The 20,787-nt window shown below is 38.9% G+C and overlaps 2 protein-coding genes across 7 annotated transcripts; one reads left to right on the forward strand and one right to left on the reverse strand.

Annotated features, from left to right (window-relative positions):
* Positions 1-176: 176 nt before the first annotated feature.
* Positions 177-8,407, reverse strand: poli (polymerase (DNA directed) iota). Of its 2 annotated transcripts, XM_086315149.1 has the most exons (11): positions 8,309-8,407; positions 7,340-7,589; positions 7,100-7,219; positions 6,847-7,011; positions 5,606-5,752; positions 5,173-5,409; positions 4,748-4,926; positions 4,065-4,156; positions 3,849-3,982; positions 2,556-2,776; positions 177-1,106 (listed from the first exon to the last, which is right to left on the reverse strand). In XM_086315149.1, exons 2-11 carry the CDS (start codon positions 7,431-7,433, stop codon positions 333-335), a joined length of 2,163 nt encoding a protein of 720 aa, XP_086171275.1. In that variant the 5' UTR covers positions 7,434-7,589; positions 8,309-8,407; the 3' UTR covers positions 177-332. The 2 variants fall into 2 exon arrangements, with proteins under 2 accessions (XP_086171275.1, XP_086171274.1); XM_086315148.1 differs by lacking the exon at positions 8,309-8,407 and having other exon boundaries at positions 7,340-8,007.
* Positions 7,734-20,775, forward strand: LOC147317808 (uncharacterized). 5 transcript variants are annotated; one of them, XM_086315145.1, is made up of 16 exons: positions 7,734-7,996; positions 8,352-9,748; positions 9,837-9,932; positions 10,330-10,579; positions 11,030-11,385; positions 11,474-11,617; positions 11,718-11,832; positions 12,460-12,531; positions 12,616-12,756; positions 12,885-12,998; positions 13,274-13,347; positions 13,437-13,541; positions 13,773-13,888; positions 14,142-14,280; positions 20,096-20,216; positions 20,414-20,775. In XM_086315145.1, exons 1-16 carry the CDS (start codon positions 7,843-7,845, stop codon positions 20,500-20,502), a joined length of 3,483 nt encoding a protein of 1,160 aa, XP_086171271.1. In that variant the 5' UTR covers positions 7,734-7,842; the 3' UTR covers positions 20,503-20,775. The 5 variants fall into 5 exon arrangements, with proteins under 5 accessions (XP_086171271.1, XP_086171268.1, XP_086171269.1 ...); XM_086315142.1 differs by having other exon boundaries at positions 7,735-7,996; positions 10,327-10,579; XM_086315143.1 differs by having other exon boundaries at positions 7,735-7,996; positions 10,327-10,579; positions 12,619-12,756.
* Positions 20,776-20,787: the final 12 nt, after the last annotated feature.

Consider the following 20,787-nt stretch of genomic DNA (forward strand, 5'->3'; position numbering starts at 1 on the left):
TAAAAGCTTAGTATACCCCTCCTTTTAAAGTCCCCCTTCCTTTACGTGAACTACATACAGATTGGTTGCCTCTCACAAAAAATGGTTTGACCATGTTTAATATGAACATCTACCATTATAATATGTTGTATGATAGAAAATATATTTTATACACACGGTAAAGATATCACACAGTATTAGATATCAATTATTTAATGCTTAAGAAAAACAAACTTTCTGACATTCAAGGTCATCTGAGTCAATTTAGGTTATAAATTACTTAAGAAAAGTTGCTCAGTTTGTTCAACAACCCAACATCAAGAAAACTTTCATTTATCTTCGTGACATAGTTTCTAACTGGGTTTGAAATACTTGAACAAGTTGTTGGCCTGGCTGCCTTTTCCTGGAGCCTTTCTGTCTTTGGACATCAAGCTTTTTCCTGGTTTCTTAGATGAGGAAGTCTTCAGAATTGGCTTCTGCTGTTTCCACTCAGACATCAGCTCCCTTTGAACATCTGGCGGAAGCTCAGAAAACACCTTAGGGTCCACATTTCCCGGGAACTCGCAGTCAGATAACCGGGGGAATGACAGACCCCCTTCTTCCATGACTTCTTCTTCTGGGAATGCGCTTGTACCTGCCTTCCCCTGGTGATTGACGGTGGTCACTCTGTTGGAAGAGTTCAACTTGTTTGCAGCATCTTTTGTGTCACTAATACTTTCTGAGTCTGTAAGTGTCTCAGGAAGTTTGCTTTTTGATGTGCTGGGGACATCAGTGCCTGACTGGCTGCTAGAAGTGCTGTACAGGGAGCTCACATAAGCAGGAGATAACAGCTCCTTCTGGATGTCCTCTGGAAGAAGCTTGAACACCTCCGGGTCAACATTGGGTGGCAACCGTGTCACAGCGTTAGCAGTTTCGTCAGGGTCGCACCCAGCTGTACTGCAGGATGCATTTCGAGTCTCTTCTACAATGACAGCAGAGTTCTGTTTCCATCTTAACCCGTGTAATGGTGCCTCAGAGCTAGAAGAACTAGAAGAGCTTTGTATGGCGGGTTGTTTATTGTGTTGAGTAATCATGCCATCTGTGCCAAACTGATGATCCATATCAATACCCTGAGAGGAATCAACACACTGGAGAATGAAAGAGGAACAAAAGTGAAGTGAGGAAATTCAGAGTACTAGCACATTCCTTCCAGGAAAGAAAAATCCTGCATTAGGTCACTGGGCAGTGTGAAAGAACAGCCTTTCTACTGACCAACATTAATTATTTCTTAAGAACCCTTCTAATACCACTTTGACTTTAATTTAATACCTATTTCATGATCATGATGTTTAAAGTAGAGCCAATATGGCCTTAAATACATTTTTCAGGACTTCCCACTGCTAACACAAAGCAGCGTTTTCATGGAGTTTGGTTACATATGAAGTCCACTCAAGTTAAACATGTTTCATGAAAGCCCATCAGCTCAGACCACATGATCTGGATAAATTATGTCTTTAATGACATTTTGAGGCAGAACATGAAGGAAAGTTTCAGCTGTCATTACTTATTTAAACACAGTTCAGTTTTTCTTCGGAATAATAAATTTGGCACCTAACAAAGACGTTTTGTTGCTACCTAAAAAGAAAATCGCAGGGGTTGTAATATTTTAAGTGGGCTTTCATTTCCTCAAGCATGGCCAGAAATAATGTGCGGACCTCTCTTACGTATGGTTACACACACTTATTGCCTCAAGAATATGATGACTAGTTGTGCTTACGTCCATACTTGACCCTGAAAGGCTAATTTTAAGTCAGGAAAAACTCCTGAAGTTGCTCTGGAGTGTTTTTAGAAACCCACAAATATTTGCCCCTAACAGCCAAATAAGAAAGAGGAGTACTGCCAATGGTGGTAATCAGGTTACAGTAGCATATTTTTAGAACAGGAAATCCAATGATTTCATTACATCAATTTGCCTATAGTGATGTGCCATGGTTTCCATGGCTGGCTCAATATCTCTGACCCATCAGAGTATGGACAAAAATCCTCTGGGTGTCTATAACATTAGGATGCTGGCAGTGGATCCTCAGTGATCCAGCTACTGCAAATCGTAGTATTGAAATTGTCGAGTGCAACTCTAATGGCGCTTAGTAATAGGAATGAAAGAAAATGATAAATAATTCCTGCCATTCAGACAAAATTAAGAAACTGTACAAATGGTCAAGTCCTAGCTTCTCCTTGTCACAAAGAAAGGTAAAATTAATTTCTTTGGGCTGTTGAGACAAAATAAGACATATTAAGAGTGACTGATTTGTTTTTTTTCCATTATGGTTTGACATTTTATAATTAATTAATTAATTCATATACTAATATGATAGAAAATAAAGTTATTTGCAGCCCTAATCAGACAGAAATCAGATCCAACAGTTTTTATGAGTGATTCTGAAGGCCTTAGCGGGCAATCCAAAAAAATTCACTTTTATAGGCTACAGTTAAAAGATTTTACTATGTTTTTTATTACAACCCCTTTCATTTTCCTTTTTATGGAAAAATCAAACTAAGATTATCTAACAGTGTTGACAAGCCACGTTACATTTTACCTGGCACTGCGATAAGACGGCCTGGGATTTTTTGGGAGATGTGCTCTGTGAAAAGAACGATGTTATCGAGCCCTTCCCGGTGACGGCAGCTGCTCTGGTCTGCAGATTACTGAAGCAGACGTTAATGAGGGTGAGGTGGAAGGGGGCGCCGCAGTCCACCATCCTGTAGAAGAGTTTCATGGCCAACGGGAGCAGCTGCATCACAGCATCATCACTGCTGCCTATAGACGCATTAGAGAAAAACTGTTTTAATGGAAAGTTTTCCTAACTGAGCTGATTTTAACTGCTTTCATTAACCAACTAATTAACTGATTAATTTAAATTAACGTGATTGAAGACATTACCAGATATTACAAAGGCTCAGTAGATATGGTACATCTAGACTTCTAGTTATAGTCAGACCTGGATGACTAAAGCTTTTCATTATGTTTTTGTTTAGCGAAAAAGCAAGAAATCACTGTAAACCGACTTAAACTCAAAATCAAAAAAGTTTATTTATGCTCTGATTTTGACTTGAGAAATCAACTTTAGCAACTAAAGTCTGCAAGGTTAAGCTCCTTCCCAGCGTAGCCTGTTTGTGTTGGGTAAAGGCGCACAGTGAGTGCTTGACATTTTTGTCTGAAACTAGGAATATTCATTTATAGTTAGCCTGAGGGGAAACTGCTGAATGCTGACAAAATCTCGGGGAAAAGGATGTAGTTTTCAAAGGCAGAGAGCCAGGACAAATATATTTTTAAAAAATGTATACATTGTTTAATATTTTGGCTACGTTTTATTTTTTGACTCTATTAGAGAAGTTTTGCATGCTTCACAGTTCAAACTAAACCTTATTTTTTCCTCTAAAAGGAGGCGCTTTGTTAAGCAGAAGGAGGAGGAGCCTCCTGTGTGATGACCATTTATAGAGATATCTGCTCAGAGTGACATTGTAAAACTCTAAGTGGATGATAAACAGCTTTTAACAGAGCATTTGGAGCAATCTGAAATCTGAAATGTTGGATCAAAGGGCTCATCTAGAAATGATCTTATTTTGAGGATCTACCATTTAGCAGTACATGTGTGACAGAACATAAGAAAAGGATCTGTAAAACATTTATGAGAGAAGATTTTTGAAAAAACAAAATTTAATTATTGACAAGGGATAGACAGAGTGGGTAACTCTTGCTCTTTAGGCAAATGTGTAAACCACTATAGTGTGGAAGCACATTTTTCAAAAATTTATACACACAGAAAATTAAAAACCTGATAAAACCTCTACAGATATCATTCTGAGCTCTCCCTGACACGTGAGCATACCAGAGCTGATCTTCTGTCCAATGTGGTTGGGGATCGGACACTGCCGGCTCTCCCGACTGAACCACTTGTTGGTCGTTGTGTATTTACGGATTGTGAGCCTGAAGGTTTGAGGCTGCCTGCCGTCTTTGCGCATCCTGCTTTCAAATATAAAACCAAAGGTAAGATTAAGGAAGCCATCCCCCTGTGGCGATTCAGCTTTGAGCTGGTAAAACAGACCTTTCAACCAGACTGCTCAGAAGTTGTTGTGTCTTCTCTGAAACTTCTTTTGTTGAGGACATTTTTTTGAAAGAGTCTTCATCACTGAGAGACTGAAACATAAAGAGGAGAGCAATGCAGCCAAGAAATGTAAAATCGTTTCCCATCAAACATGACTAGAATTAAAGGATTTCTAAGGCAATTTACATATTAAAAACACAGGAATCAATATTATTTATGAACTTCCATTTTTACTCTTCATCTGCTTCCTTAAAGGTCACTTCTGGATTTTTTCCCTATATTTTAAAACTAAATAACTATGGTTCACTAAACTGAACTGGATTGCTTAAACTCAAAACGCCAAATTAAAACCAAGTCACTGATGTTTTGTTTGAATACTACTAAAACTTATTTATCAGTGAAGTGTTTAAAAACATACAACCTCACACTATATAAGCTGTAGATAGCAGTAATTAAGTTCCAATAGTTTCTTATCTTGTAGTACTGCAAGAGTTTCTGCACAGCAAAAATGGGGGCCTGAATAAATGGAGCAAACACCCATTTATTCATAAATCTTTATACTGCAGCCGCTCCCTGCTGATCATCAGAAAAAATGCAGGTTGTAGCTACAAAAAAGAAAAACTCATTTAGCTTCCCGACCTTAGCTTTCTTAGATACCGGGAATCTCAGATGTCGCATCCTACCTGAGGGGCCCCAGTACAAGTAACAGGTGAGTCATCAACACCGAGGGACAGATTCTTCAAACGCTGAGCAGTGGGACTTCCAAACTCCTTCGCCAGGTCATTCAGAGGACACAGCTGCAAGTCTTTTACGCTGACCAATCCCAGGGCTTGAAGTCTCTTAGCAGTTTGGTGACCCACCCCTGAGAATACAAGATGGCACCACAAAATATATTGTCAGGCATATTTAACACATGTGACACACAACAAAAATGCATCAGTGAGTTTTGGATAAAAGCATCTTTAATTAAAAATGCTCCAAATGTTAAGGACAACAGTGTAACAACTATACTTCATTAAAACTCAATCTCGATGCATATCATGTTATGCATTTCTGTTCACCTACCTGCCATCTACTGATGATTAACTATCTTTTAGAGCATCTATACCTGGCACTTTGCGGACACTGCTTAGGCAGCCCATGATGTCACTGATGTTTTCTGGGAGCAGAGTGGTTTGCTGGTTGGGTTTGAAGGTGCCTGAAACCAGTTTGGCTAGCAGCTTGTTTGTGGCGATGCCAGCACAGCCGGTCAGGCCCAGTTTGCTGTGGACGGCTTCTCTGAGCTCTGCTGCAATGTGTGAACCTAAAGCCAACCTTGGGTAGTTACTGGCTTTAACATCTGCACCTGAACAGGAAGGGGAAAAACTGTGGGTATGAGCACACGCGATACAGTTTAGGATCTGCAGGTGAGTTGTTCATGAAGAACAAAACTGAAAGCACTATGCAAATATCTCACGAGTTTGAGCTATTTTTACGAGCCATTTCCCAGTTTCAGTGGGCCAGATGTACATCTACACTTGAGAAGCACAAATGTGACTTACTTGGATGATTGTAGACGTGTCCTTTAAATGAAAAGTCTTCAGACTTCACTAGCTGTGCAAGCCTTTGTTCTACCATCTCAGTGACGTCCATGAAGTTTTCATCAAATCCAAGCCTTTCCACGAGAGGACAATAAGACATCAGCAGCTCTGGATGGCAAACAAGAAAAGGTAAATATATACAAACGGTTATCAGATGAAAACATCAATTCCATTTAGTTTCTAATAACCAACAAGGAACACCAGCAGGGTGGTGAACCAAACAGTGGGTTAAAAACAGTTTACATTCTTGAGTAAAACAATTGCTGAAATGTAGGAATTAGAGATTTTAGCAGTTTAGTCAAAAAGGGTTGTTTTCATTATGAATTGTGGAATTTAAAAGTTGACCAAATCATGATTTTCTTTAAGAGACCGACTCCAAAATTTGATATCTTGTTGCTTTAAGCAGCTCACTATCTAATTTGCTTGCTACAAGCTGAAAATAAATCCATGTCATAGAAACAAACACTAGTCACCGGAGAAAAACGGCATCCCAGATAAACTTTAAGGGTCACGTCACCATCTGGCATAAATGGCTAGTCAAAAGAAGTTACAGCAAGGCCCTCTTGTTACCCACATCTTTCAGTCATGTGAAAGGTTTTTACAGGACTGCAAATCAAATGCAGCTGATTATTTTTTCATCACTAAGTGTGACAACCTCTATAAAAAGCATTCGGCACAAATCAAGGATGACTATTTTTTTCCAAAGCGGAAATATTTGGCTGTAAATCACAGAAACAGCATATTAGCACAAACATCTTATACCAGCTGTCAAGCATGGTGCTAATCTGGGCTTGTTTTGCAGCCACAGAACCTGGACATCTTGGAGTCACTGAGCTGACCACGAACATCTCTGTATACCAAAGTATTTTAGAGTAAAATATAGCATACACAGCAAAATACAGCAAAAGCCTGGCTAAAACTGGGTTATCAACATCATAATAATTCCAAGCACAAATCTACAGCAGAATGGCTGAAAAAGAAAAGAATTAAGATGCTGCAGTGGACCAAAGTCCAACCTGATTGCTATGGTGCGACCTTAATCTCCATGTTTAGCCTGACCTTCCAAGCTTCTTTTATTGCAGCAACTACAATTTCATTTTCTCAGAGTACACTTTAATATCATACTGCACACTACGACAAAAATTACTTTATTTACTACAGAGCACTATTTTCATGTCACACTGGTGTGATACACTGCTTACCTGTCATTTTATATGACATCTCTCTGTAGTGTGTGAGGTCTTCTCCTTTAACCAGCACCAGCTCAGGACATTTCTCCTTAGCATCAGTCACAGACATCAGCTTGTTGACACCCCTCTCCCTTGCCACATAGTTACAGGTGACTATGATGTACTTCTGCTGTATACCTGATGATATGAGAGTCATTTGGAAGCTTTGGCACAAATGTTTTTTTACACTTTTTTCTTTTGCAGCTTTTATAGCATGCAAGTTTACCTAACGGGACTTCTCTCAGTGCAGGGTTTCTGATCATTTCCACCTGAGCATAGAAGCAGTCCAGGTCAAAATGCAAAATGACTTTGTGTGCAGGTACTCGCGTTTTACTGATGCTTGGTCCTGAAACACACATTATATGTACAACAGTTACCATATCTCGAACTCTGAAAGTCATATGAAAGCAAAGAGCAACTGTCAGATTTCAGTTACAGACTGCCTAGCTTAAGTTTCCAAGTTTACCTGAAGCAGCAGCAGCAGGGGGGCTATGTGTCGGTGAATCCACGAAACTGTTCCTCCACTCGTTTTCATCCTCCTCATCCTCGCTGTTTTCCATCTCAAAGCTCGTAAATGTAATACATTTTGCTGAAATATAGACTGCTACAACTACTGCTGCTGTTGTTGTCGTAATAGTTCTTTCATTGTAGGTCCCAATTCAGTTACGTGCAACGTTGCCATCTCTCGACATGGAGGGGTTACTGCAACGCAGCAACTACCAAAAAAAGTTTCTATAAATGCATTTTTTTTAAATTTACAAACACAATAAATAAAATCAAAATTTTAAATGTTACGGAATACTGTGTTATTTGAAGGTATTAAAATAGGTTTTTCGACAGTCGTCACGCGACCTGACCACAACGTATATAAACAAGGCTGACGTCACCTGATGTCGGAGGCTTCAACTGCTAACGTCCGTTTGTTAATTATAAAAAAAATCTGAGGAAAAAAAGTGCGGAAAGTAGCTAATGTTTCCTTCTTCGGGCTTTTTTGCTGATATAAACTGTCCCTTCTCACAACATGGGCGTTGTGAGCGGCCTCACTGTTTATACAAACATCCTACAAAGCAGGCGCGGGACTGGTTTGCTGTCTCATTTGAATCATCCAAAGTGGACTTCACAGGTCAGTGCTTCAACTATGCCAACTGACTTCGAACAGCTTGTGCATTAGCTTGCCGTTTTACCTGTTAAAAAGGTTTAATTGTTTAAGAAAAACCCCATAAACCCTGGGAATTATAAGAAGCTTTTAAATCGATTAAAAGGGTTTTAACGTTACAGGTGTAAGGACAAGTGTTTTCTTAAAAAAAAAAAACAACTTCTACCATCTACCTTGTGTTCTTTAAAAGTTCTATTTTGTCACTAAAGGGGCACGATAGGATCTTCACACATCAAATAGCACAAAAACTAAATGGCAAATTATCAAGCTGTCACTTACATTTAAGTAAATACTTATCCTGTTTCATATTCACGTTGAACAGAAGAACAGAGGCCTTATACGGGCTGTGGAGATGACTGCCTTCATGAGCTGGAGCGGATCAACAAGGAGATTGAATCTGTAAGGCATGAGGTGGAGCAAGAGCGGATGCGACTGTCACGTTACCAGACTGTACAAGCAGACCGCATAAACAACAGGCCTGCTTCCAAGCGTGAGAGTAAAACTGTAGACAGAAAAGCTTATGGGCCATCGTCTCGCACAGATTTTACTAAAGCACACCAGCGAGGAAAGAAGTATGTGGTTGACAACTCAAAACCGAGGACTGATTTGGAGTATGACCCACTGTCTAACTTTTCTGCAGACTTGCTCTCTTTCAGCTCATTGACAAAGGACCAGAAGTTGAAAAGTAGACAAGTAAAAGACAAAAGTCCAAAAAACACTGCCCCATGTATTGATAAAGAACCATTTGCGTATCAGGCTCCGATTTCCCGATCACCATCTCCGGAGGCACTTGATGTTTCTTCTGAAGGTGAAGACCTAATTATTGATGTTCCTCCTTCTCCTGACAAAACTGGTCAGAGAACTGCTAAGTCTGTAGCAGGTAAATCCTCTCAGGTGACAGCAGTGGAGGTAACGGAGGAAAAAAAAGAACCTAATTTACCTGATTCTCCATCACGACACTATAAAATACCTCTGTCTTCATCAGATTCAAATAAAACTCATCATTATGTTGAAAACAGTCAAGATTTACTAACTATACTTGCTGACAAAGAGTCTGAAGATCTAAAAAATGGTGGCAATGTAGTGGACTTAGCAGAAAGTCCAGAAGACCTTGTAAATGAATGTCAAAAAATTACCAAATCTGTATTGGAGAAGATCCCCGAACAACAAGATCACAACCTGAACAATCCTCAGTGTGACCTGCTCAGTATCTTTGAGAAAATTAATCAGCAGGAGACACCCAGGAATTTACTTTTTTGTAAATCTCCAGCCTCTAACTCATCACGCAGGCAAGTGCCTCAGGACAGAGTTCAAAGTCACAGCTGTTCTGAAAAAAGTACACCCTCAGCAGTGATAGGAAACCAGAAAAAGTCAAGCAAAATGTCAGGACAGACACAGGGAATAGCTGCTGACGGTCCTAACCTGCCTCTAGAGCAAGCAGAACAAGGGTCGGAGAACAGCGAGTTTGAGGGTCGGCATGTTTTGTCAACTTCTGTCAGCTCACAACTCGGAGCCGAACCGTGTTCTGAGCAGAATTTGGTGACGGTAAATACTGAAGAGATCATATTAATCAACTCCAGCTCTGATGAAGAGGAGGAGGAAGGGCTCAACCATTCAGGAATGGAGCTCTCAGACAGCGACCCAATGGAGGAATGCTACAGGATCTTCATGGAGGCAAACAATGAGGAAAAGGGAACTGAAGAGACTCCTGGTGCACATGTAAGTAGCCTGTAGAGACTGCAAATTCATTATGAAGAAATTCTTTTGAGAATATAAAGATTTTTTTCTCTCCCCTTGTATTTCTTAGTTAGGGGCTGTGGATGCAGAGAAGATGGAGGTAAATGTCACACCCAAGGGATTACCAGGAAGGAAAAGAGTGGCTCATGAAGCCAAACAAACAGAGGTAGGTACAGTCCAGTCTCATAGCAAAATGTGTTTTTTAAAGACAGGAGATGTCTTTTTTAAAATCCAAAACACTGTTTTTATTGCCTAAACAGTATTTTAATACCCAAGCCTAACCTAGTAGTTTTTAATAATGATAACAAATTTTAATTGAATAACGTATTAAAAATAATATGACAGAAATGTGGGGGAAAAAAATCACCATGCTTGGCAGATGAAAGGTCACACTCAGGAACATTAAAAAGTAGGGTTGGCCATTTATGTCCATAATGACTCACTAGAAGTCGTGGCCTTTTTCTTAAGATCTGTTGTGACATGATGTAAGTTGACTAATCTTTACCAAGGATTGCATAATCAAAGTTAAGCATGTGTTTTGAATGACCTCCTCTGTGCAGCAGCCAGTAGCTAAGAGCAGGCCTCAGCCGCAGGTTTTGGTTCCACTCTGTGAGCCAGTAACTTCAGGATATGGCTCTAGACCCTCTGTCAGTTCCAAAACCCAGCAGGTTCAGCAGAGAGCCTCCACTCCGACTGCTTCAGTTAAAGGTGGGCAGGCTTTTGTTTCCTCCACCTCTCAGAAGAAACCAGAGACCCAGTTTACACCTTCTGTTTTAACTCAAAACCCTGCAACCCTCCAGCCTGTGCGCAATGGTAAGTATCTGTTGGCAGTAGTAGTGATGATTGTTTAGTTCTTAGACACATTAAGAATAAAAAATGCAAGAGCATGATAACGTGTAAATTAGATTAGATCCAGATTACTGTCATTGAGATAGTATAACTCAAAAGATGAAATGCAGTTTGGCATCTAATCTGAAGTGCAAACAATGTAGGTACATATGTATATACAATAATGTATACAAAAACCATTCCAATAAACAAATGAAAGCACTTCATTGAAATTGTATTTTTGTGTTTGATATAGAAAGTTTTATCACTAAAGCATACTTGCATTGCTCTGTGTAGCTCTATCATCCTTTCTTAAACTTCTGTGAAAGTTGTGTATTTTTTTTTTAAATTATTGGCACAGTACAAGTAAACCATGTCTAGTATGAGTATGCTCTTACTAGCTTTTCCTCAGTACACATTTTTTCTGTTCCATAGCTTTTGTGAACTATATACCTTTGGGACCAGCTGTTATTGAAGTGGGCAACAACTTGCATTTGATCCTTCCAGACGGTGCCTTCCCTGTGCCCATTTCTTCCAATTCCAATCCAGTTACTCCAGTTTTAACTCCAATAAATCAGGTTCACACAAGGGCCCTTGCTATAAAACAAACATACCATCCACATGCAGTTACTCCTATGCATCCTATGCAGCGATGCCGCCTGGCAGCACCAGTGCTCATTCCTGCTGTTGCACGCAAACCTTTACTAAACTCTACTTTTACATCTGCATCTTTACGTTCAAGTTCAACTATTTCTACTGTTCCTCAAAATTCTGGTCAAGCTTCTGCAAAGGTAAGAACTTCAACTAAACCTGGATCGTCAGTACAAGTTAGAAATGCTTAACCCACTTAATAAATATTATGTGGTTCTGTCCCCACAGCCGTTGCCTGCTAAACGAAAACTGAAGCAGCAGTGTGAGGCTGCCAAAGACAAAGTGCCCCATGATGTCAGACAGCGGTATGTCAACATGTTTACGGAGGAGTTCCTCAAAACGACACCCAATGTTAATGATGCCTTTGAAAAGGTGAGCATATGTCACAATCCTCCTCAGTAACAAACTCTAGTGTGGAAAGAGAGAGACATATGTATGTATTTTTTTTTTTCTCTGATCTTTCTGTTGATAGGCTCTTGCTGAAGAGAAGACCGTGTACAATCGGAGTGTGAACAAGCTCAAGTATATGAGTGTTGCAGTGAATGCACTCAAGAGGCTGAAGAGTCAAAGCACTGTTGCTGCTAAAGGTGAGCACTTCATGGAAAAAGCTGTAGGAAATTACCTGTTTGTAAAATATCTCCAGAATCTCTGTAGATGTTGGGCATACAATTCATTCACTGTACAATTATTGTACTTTTTGTTCACCGAATTACATAAAATAGTCAAAATGTTCAACTCATTGATAATTCATTCAGTGTTACAGACTTTTTGGGATAATTTATTTTAAATTCTTATCCAGGGCTTTAAATAAGGAAATTCCCTGTTGCTTTCTAACTGTACTTGTTTAGAGCAGATGGACCGACATCTCCCCATTCACAGTACTAGCAAGAAAATTATACTACACTCCTGAAATCTAAAAATACTTGAAACATTTGATAGGTGGCCTCGGAATAAGGACATGTACTACGGGGGGGACTGGATACAGTTCCTCAAGTAGGGTCTTTCAGAAATCAATTACCTGTCTGATTAGAGTGTTAAAAGGGATGAATGGGCTACTAGATAAACCACATTATAATTGGTATGAATATCTCGTAATTGTAATTTTGTGCTTATTGTTTTTGATATATCTTGAGTTTTTTTGACTTAAAAAAAGATAATAATAAACAGATGTTTTGATCTGGTATATAACGGACATTTAAATATTTGTTTTGCAGATGAAAACAAAGTCTACAGTCAAAAACGGAAAGGGAACATGCCTCTTAACCCAACAAAGTTTAAAGGAAATTGTGAGCATTAGTTTCCTTTGTACAAATGTAGACTTTATAATTATTAAATATTTTGACAGTTTATGAGTGTTTTTATTATTCCAGCAGATGACATGGCATTGTATGAGAGTCTGAAGGATTATATTTTGACTGATGAAAAGCTAATTGAGAGTAACTATCCTGTTCAACACCCAGAGAAATGTGGTTCTGCAGTTCTTTTTGCTGAAAAGAAAGTTAGTCCAGATGGTAAGTGGAAATATCCAACCATGCTCCCTGGTATTTCTATATTATTTCACTAGAGGGCATGCTTGACTAAAGTATTTGGACTCTGGGTTGGTTCTCTCTGTTAAGTGTTGTATTTTATTTGTTAAAAGCACTGAAGAGGATCTGTTGTCGCTGTGGTGCTACATACTCTGTGAGCCAAAGTGGCAAACACATTCGCAAGGAGGAATGCAACTACCATTATGGGAAAGGAGTTGAGAATAGAGGTTAGAAACCATTACCAGGTTATTCTTGACTATTTTATAAAATATTTTGACTGGTGTCTTTTCACCATCTAAATGTTAAATCTATGTGCTATATAAACATGCTTGAAGGTGCGCACCGTCCTAGTAGACCATCTTTTTAGGAGCACCATACTGATACTAGTTCAAAGCTCTCCTTTTGTAAGCAGCAGCCTCAAAGCAACCTGAAGACTTGAGGGCTGTGCAGTAACAGTTTTTAAGCATTGGTACATTTTTAAAACTTTAATAAAATTTTCCAGTGCCCGGTGGAGTGGAAACTCGCTACAGCTGCTGTCAGGGAGTCATGGGAGCCCCTGGATGTCAAGTGTTTAAGGTAAAAAGGGGAAGGAAAAGTCCTCTGAGTTAAAGGAATTCTTGTCAAATATTTCATATGTACCAGGACCACTTTGTTTTGTCAACCAGTTACATGTCCATGATGCCCTCAGCCTAGATGGGTTTGTGTCTACCATCTCCCGGGGTCCCTCAGACAGGAGCTGTCCTGGTGTCTATTCCTTGGATTGTGAAATGGTGATGTTGGATTTGGGGATTTACATGTGGCTTTATTAAAATGTGCAGTTAAATAGATAGTTTTATAAGCTACACTAACAGAATAAACAGCCTCACCTCACTATATACTCTACCTTTAACTCTTGTGCCCATGGGCTTTATGTCAGAATTTGTTGGTGTGGAAAAAGATTTCTGAAGTTTGATTTTTGTTTTTAATCAGTTTGCAATGAAAACATGTGTTTGCTTTTGTAGTGCTACACCGTTCATGGTTTGGAGTTATCCAGAGTGACAGTGGTCAACTCGAGTCTGGAAGTTGTATACGACACCTTTGTTAAACCTGAAAATGAGGTCATTGACTATAACACCAGGTAATGTGATAATATATCTCTGTGCACTACATAAACTATACGAACTCGCTCTGTTATTACAGAAGTGTGGCAGCAGTCTGAAAATTGTTCTGTATAATGGAAATTTAGTCAATGCTAAGTTCAAGGTTTAGCCATTATTTCAAAGATGGGGAAGATTTTTTGCTTTATGACACACATGATGAGGATGATGGAATGAAGCTAACAAGACCAGTGCAGCTGTGCTTAGAGCCCATGTGACACATTACTTGTCCAGATTTTCAGGTGTTAGTGAGGAAGATGTGAAGGGTCACCATGCTTCTCTAAGAGATGTCCAGGAGACCTTGTTGAGCTTCATAAATGCTGACACCGTTCTGGTTGGACACTGCCTGGAAACAGACCTCTGTTTACTCAAGGTGACTTCTTGACTTCCCTTTTCACACATATTCTTGTTTATTTTTATTTTTTTAAGTGCACAGCGTATTCCACATTTTACAGCTGCAGTCCTTATAGTTATAGTTTATTTATTTATTTATATAGCACATTTAATTACAACAGGAATGTTGACTAAAGTCCTGTACAAGAATACAAAATGCCTAGTAAAATACCTGATAATATTGATACCAAACATCAAATATAAATGAACAAATAACTCACATTTGTATTTACTGGCTTTTAATACAGCATGAGTTTTAAGATAAGATTTAAAAAGATTGACAGTAGGAGCCTGTCTGATGTGTAGGGGTAAATTATTCCACAGCTTAGGCGCTACGACTGCAAATGCTCAATCGCCTCTATGAACCAGCCTCGACCTTGGTATGGCTAAAACAAAAGATCACTTGATCCTAAGAGATCTAAAGGGCGCATAAGGCTGCAAGAGGTCATACCCGGGAGCCTGTCCATTCAGGGCTTTGTAAGTCAACAATAAAATTTTAAAATCAATTCTGAAGTGGACAGGGAGCCAATGAAGAGAGGCAAGTACGGGGGAAATATGTTCACGTCTTTTAGTGCGTGTCAGAAGACGAGCTGCAGCATTCTGGACCAACTGCAGTCTTGCCAGGCAGGTCTGGCTAACTCCAGCTTATAAGGAGTTACAATAGTCCAGCTGGGATGTAATAAAAGCATGAATCGCCAGTTCAAAGCTTTTAAAACATAAAAGTGATCTCACCTTAGATAAAAGCCTCAGTTTGAAGAAGGACTGCTGTACAACTGAGCTAATCTGTTTTTCAAAGGTGAAATTGCTGTCAAATAAAAGACCAAATTTTTGGCATGCGATTTGATAAAAGGGATTGCCACTTGGTCCAAAAATTATCACTTCGGTTTTGTTCTCATTGAAGTTAAGAAAGTTAGAGGCCATCCAGGATTTAACTTCACCGAGACACTGATGTAATGGTTCTAGTGAGTTCATTGAGGGTTCATCTGGATAGCTTTTTGTTTTAAACTAGAACCATGGAAGAAGTTTGTAGCAACTGTTATTGAGAGAATCTCAATTAGATTCCCCTTTGTGCAGCACATGGGGACTGCAAGGACTCCCTTTGTCTCTTTAGATTAATCAATGAAAGATTTTTAGAACACTTATTGAATGAACAACTCTGTAACTACATAAGGCATTTCTTACCACCCAGGCGGTTTTATAAAAATAAAAAAAGTGATGGGGTATTTTCAACACCCTGCTGGACAGGCAGCGTGGACACAGTTTGTGAATTGAGTAATTCGAGATTGAGGCAACGTAGGAGTTTGAAATTGATACCCTAGGTGTAGCTATTAAAAATCTGAATGTTTGAATCCCAGTGACCTTAACATCAGATTTTCTGAAAATCTTGTAAATGTTATAAATCAAGAAAGAAGTCACCTAGGGTTTTCAAATACATGCATAGGTGAATTTGTTAATAATATTTTAAGACTTTGAAACCCCGTGGCCTCAACATTAAGGTCAGAGGTCAGCTATTATGAAAAGACCTAGGATTTTCAAGTTTTTAGAAAAATGTTACCTTTACAACCTTCCGAGCTATTCGATTGGATAAGATGCTATACACTACTGGGTGTTCTTAAAAAAACAAAAAAAAAAACCTATTGGTTTTACAATACTAATTTCAGGGTTTTTTAAAAAAAAAAAAAAATTTTTTATTGACAATTATGCAATTTAATGTCTCATTGCCGTCTGAAATGAAAGCATAGTAGAAACAAACAATTGGAGTCAAAAAAGAAATCAAGGAATAAATTATTAGACCCAAATGTATTCTAAATTTTTGACTCATCAAAGTAGCCACTTTTGGGAGATATAACAGCTGAACACACCCATTGCGTTCTTTCTAGAGATGGACCGATCCGATATTGCGTATCGGTACCTAAATTACTGGATCGGATATCGGAGAGAAATAAAAAATGTAATCCGATCCATTAAATATCACAAAAGCACCTCAGAAAACTTGCGACATGGCGTAACTCGTCGGAGCAGTATGCGTCACGTGATAGAGCGGCTGTGGCGTGTGAGACCTGTCTGTGGTCAGGTTGAGCATTTGGAGCCTCGCTACCAAACCGGCATTTCATCTCCGAGAAAGTTATCCCAGAGAGAAGTAAAGCAAGTGTGTAAGTTCATCTCTGGATGTTTGTAAAGCATTCCCACGTTAAGCTTAACAACCGAAATATGGAGCGACTGCCTCTCTTCAATCATGAAACTGATCAATAATCAGCTGATCGGCTTTTCTGTCGCGAGTTCGTCTCTCTTGTAAGTTTATCGCCCACTTTGTACCAGAAAGAGGAAACCAGCACCAGGATCCTTTTCTACTGTGCAGGGGCGGGTCTAGCAAAGTTTAGCCGGGGGGGCCAGGTAGGGCATTAACAGGGAAAGGGCACAAAGAAATACTTTTCTTTCTTATTCTCATTTAAAATGTCTCGCTTTAATAAATAATTATCTGAATCTTACAACCAAAGTTTTAATCTGATGTAAAATGTATAGAAGTCCATTACTGTATATAGTAACTAATAAGTCTAATATACCCTAGTAAGCTAGTACTTTTTCCTTCAGAAATGTACCATCTGTGCAGTCTGCAATTCTGTTGAAGTAAGATGTTGAAGCTATTTAATTATTGTGGAAAAATAATCGATTTCTGAGCTTTTTTTTTTTTTTTTATGCGTGAGTTAAATTAAAGTTGATTATGTCGATTAAGCATCACGAGACGGAGGGTGCTTAATATTTCTGAGTACTCTTTAAAATACCAGAATAGGGAGGTGGTTGCAGGTTTAAGTGTATTAGATTGATCAGTTTTGCTGAACTATGAAATATTTGGGGTGCAGTGTATGTTTTGCATACAGGTTTAACAGAATAGCTTTAGTTAAAACTTGAGTATGAACTTATACAAAATGCAGCAAGATATTAAAAAAATAGTTTTATTGATTAAGAAATACACTATTGGATTCATATCGGTATCGGCAGATATTCAAATTTATGATATCGGTATCGGACATTAAAAAAAAAAAAAAAGTGGTATTGTCCCATAAATGTGTGGCACTTGTAGGTTGCTTTGCTTTCACCCTTTTGTCCAGTTCATCCCAAACCAGCTTGATGGGGTTTAAATCTGGAGGCTGTGCTGGCCACTCCATGTCTTCAAGCTTACAACCCTGTTCGTTCTCCTGAGGTACTTCTAGCGTAGCTTGGAACTATGTTTTGGGTCATTATCTTGCTGTAGGATGAACCTCTGACCAACTAGGCGCATACCAGAGGGTACTGCATGGTGCTGCAAAACCCTGTGGTAGCTGTTTTGGTTCTGGGTGCAAAAAGTCCCAGACCTTCACACTTCCTCCATGTTTGACAGTTGATGCCACCACTGTGGAACGATCCTTGCACCTACTTAATGGTGTACAAAGATCCTGTGTGATGAAGCCAAGATTTCAAATCCATTTTCATCAATCCATTATACTTTCTTCCAGTCTTCAGTAGTCCAATGGCAGTGTTTCATGGTCCAGCCAAGCCTCTTTGTCTTATTCTGAAATCTCAGCAATGGCTTTCTTGCTGCAATTGGTCCTGTCAAACGTGCAGCTTGAAGTCTTCTCTTCACAGTTGCAACTGAGACTTAAATACTACGACCACTATTAAGCTGTGTTTGAAGCTGATGTCCTTTGAGCAGCCTATCAGCTGTTAACACTCAGAAACTTGTCCTCTGATTCAGTTGTGGCTTTGGGTCTGCTAGACCTCTTTCTGCCAGTTTTTCTCCAGTTTCTGAGTGCCTTTTGATGGTAAAGGAAACTGTACGCACTGACATTTTGACTTTCCTTGCAACTTCTCTGTAGGAAAGACCTACATTTTTAAGTGTTATGATGGTCTGTCCCTCTTCCATTGTTAATTGCCTTTTTCTCACCATTTTTGTAGGAACACAGTACTTTCTGCAGCACAAAACTGTTCAGCTGATGCTCATGAGGGTATGGTATCACAGTGTGTTCCAACACTGCTTTTATGCAGACAGGATAGTTGTAACTAATCCAGAAAAGTTGGAACACCTCTAGCTTTCAAGGCCTGATCAACCTCCACTGCTGTAGAACCGCTTTAAATTATTAACCCATTTTGTGTTCCCTGAAAAAGGCCTTTTTGTAGAATTCTGAAATGGACATTATTTTTCAGTTTTGGGAAACCTTTCTTCCTTTTTTTTAATTTTTTTTTAATTTTTTTATTTAAAACCTTTGGCAGTTCAACACTTACCTTTGTACCATTTCAACCTGTTCATTGAACTTGAACAACATAAATTGCAGTAAATAATAGAGAAATTTGGGTGTTCTAAACTTTTGACCGGCAACTTATTTCAAACACATAATTGACAGAGACCAACTGATATTGAAACTACATCATGGTCTGGTTGTCTTGTATACCCTAGATTTAATTTTTTGTATGACATTTGGACAAAAGGGTCCAAATGTCATAATACAGTAATTTCACTTCATTTCTCTCAGATGTCCTCCAAAAGTATTTTATTTTGACCATCTTAATTGCACTATAGTGGTCCCTCATTTATCGCGGCAGTTACATTATAGGTGAAATCTGCGACGTAGCCAACTTTAATTTTTACAATTATTATAGATGTTTTAAGGCTGTAAAACCCCTCACTACACACTTTATACACTTTTCTTAGACAGGCATGAACATTTTCACTTTTTCCTCTTGTTTAAACACTCTCAAACTTAAAACCTTTGTAGAAAAATAAGTCCAGTATTATAGAATGAAACCAACGGCCCCTGCAGGTGCCTTTGACAGTGCAAAACATTTCATTGATATTATGTTTGTAAGTTTTCTCCCCAGCAAACAACAAAGTACAGCACTTTAGTCACACTGGTAGAAATTGAAGATTTATGTAAATTTGACAAGCTGAACGCATTCTCTACTGGACAGCAGACACGGCACGGGATTGACAATGGTCTACAGCTAATCAGGACGCGGAACACAAAGTGCTGTTTAAATTTAATAAAAAATAAAATAAAATAAAAAAAGCCCGCAAAATTGCACACACAAAAAATCAGCAAAACAGGTGTTATAGCGAGGGACCACTGTATTTCTAATTACCCAAACCAAATTTTTATCTAGTTTTCACCAGCAGGTGGCAGCACATTACTGGAAAGTCTTAATGTAATGTAGTTCCCAACCCCTCTCAAGTTGGGAGCTACATACAAAAAAAGTCACCATTTGCCCTGACTTAAGCAAATCACATAAAGGAATTGTTTTTGTATGAAAAGTTTCTCACAAAAAGCTACCTTAGCAAACATATATGAACTGGTAGAAACGGGAAGTAGTCTCATTAAAAAAACAAAACAAAAACGACAAACTCTGTAAAGCTGCTCTGAAAGCTGCTCCAGAGTTATTTTCTCCTGAACGAAGCATGGTGTTGTTCTGGGAGGATCTAGTGGTGATGACGGGGCCACCAACCTGTCCCTTTGACTAGAAGGCCAGTACTTCCTCTGACTCTCCATTATATTTCCTACATCTTTCAGGGCAGAGAGCATGCTACATTGAGTCACTGCACCATTTTATGGCACAAAGTGGTATTACATGAAAGTACTGCTGGGCCCCATTTCAGCTTCAGCTTATATATCCTCTTTAAGTGTTTTGGGCAGTAAGATTCACTGGTTACTTCTCCAGATTTTGTTCATATGCTGTAGCTATAGTTCATGTTGAAAGTAAAACAGAGTAATTTATCAAGTTTGAACCTATAAGAAAAGCTTGAGATATCTTCCTGTTTACTGCAGCTGCTCCACGGGATGGTGGTGGATACATCGGTAGTCTTTCCCCACCGCCTGGGCCCCCCTCACAAACTGACCCTCAACAAGCTCACAGCTGAATACCTCAGAAGGATCATTCAAGAGAGTGGTGGGTTACCACTATGCAAATGGTTTCTGTCACTATAATATCATTACATTCCAAATAAAGATGACTTATTAATATGACTTATTATAACATTAAATGCCACAGACTCATGCAGCAGATATCAGATTTATTCCTGAAGATACTGACTTCAGTTGCATTGATTTTTTTTTAAAAGATTTTTTTTTTTTTTCCCCCCTTAGTTTGTGGCCATGACACTGCAGAAGATGCTACTGCCTGTATGGAGCTGATGCTGTGGAAAGTCAAAGAAGATGGAAAATTGAAAAAATGATGGAAATAAAATTATTCCTGTACACTTCATGTGGGGGGAGGGGGGACAAATACTAGCTGTGACTCAAATGTATTATTTTGTGTAAACCTCGTTCAGGACACGGAGGGCAGTTTGTTTTTTGTTAGTGTGATTTATGTTAATGTGTTCTGTATGTAAAATTTCAATTTGGAACCCATCTTCCATATATGTATAAATGTTGACCACATGTAGTGCCAAGAGGACCCACAGTGGTGACTTTTCATGAGCAGTACTCAAGTAAAGGCATAGAATGAATTTTGTGTTTTC

The sequence above is a fragment of the Aulonocara sp. 'chitande type north' Nkhata Bay genome, linkage group LG12, assembly GCF_057382095.1.
Source record: "Aulonocara sp. 'chitande type north' Nkhata Bay isolate Kocher_YH1m ecotype deep benthic linkage group LG12, A_spYH_male_GT1.1, whole genome shotgun sequence".
Classification (NCBI taxonomy): domain Eukaryota; kingdom Metazoa; phylum Chordata; class Actinopteri; order Cichliformes; family Cichlidae; genus Aulonocara; species Aulonocara sp. 'chitande type north' Nkhata Bay.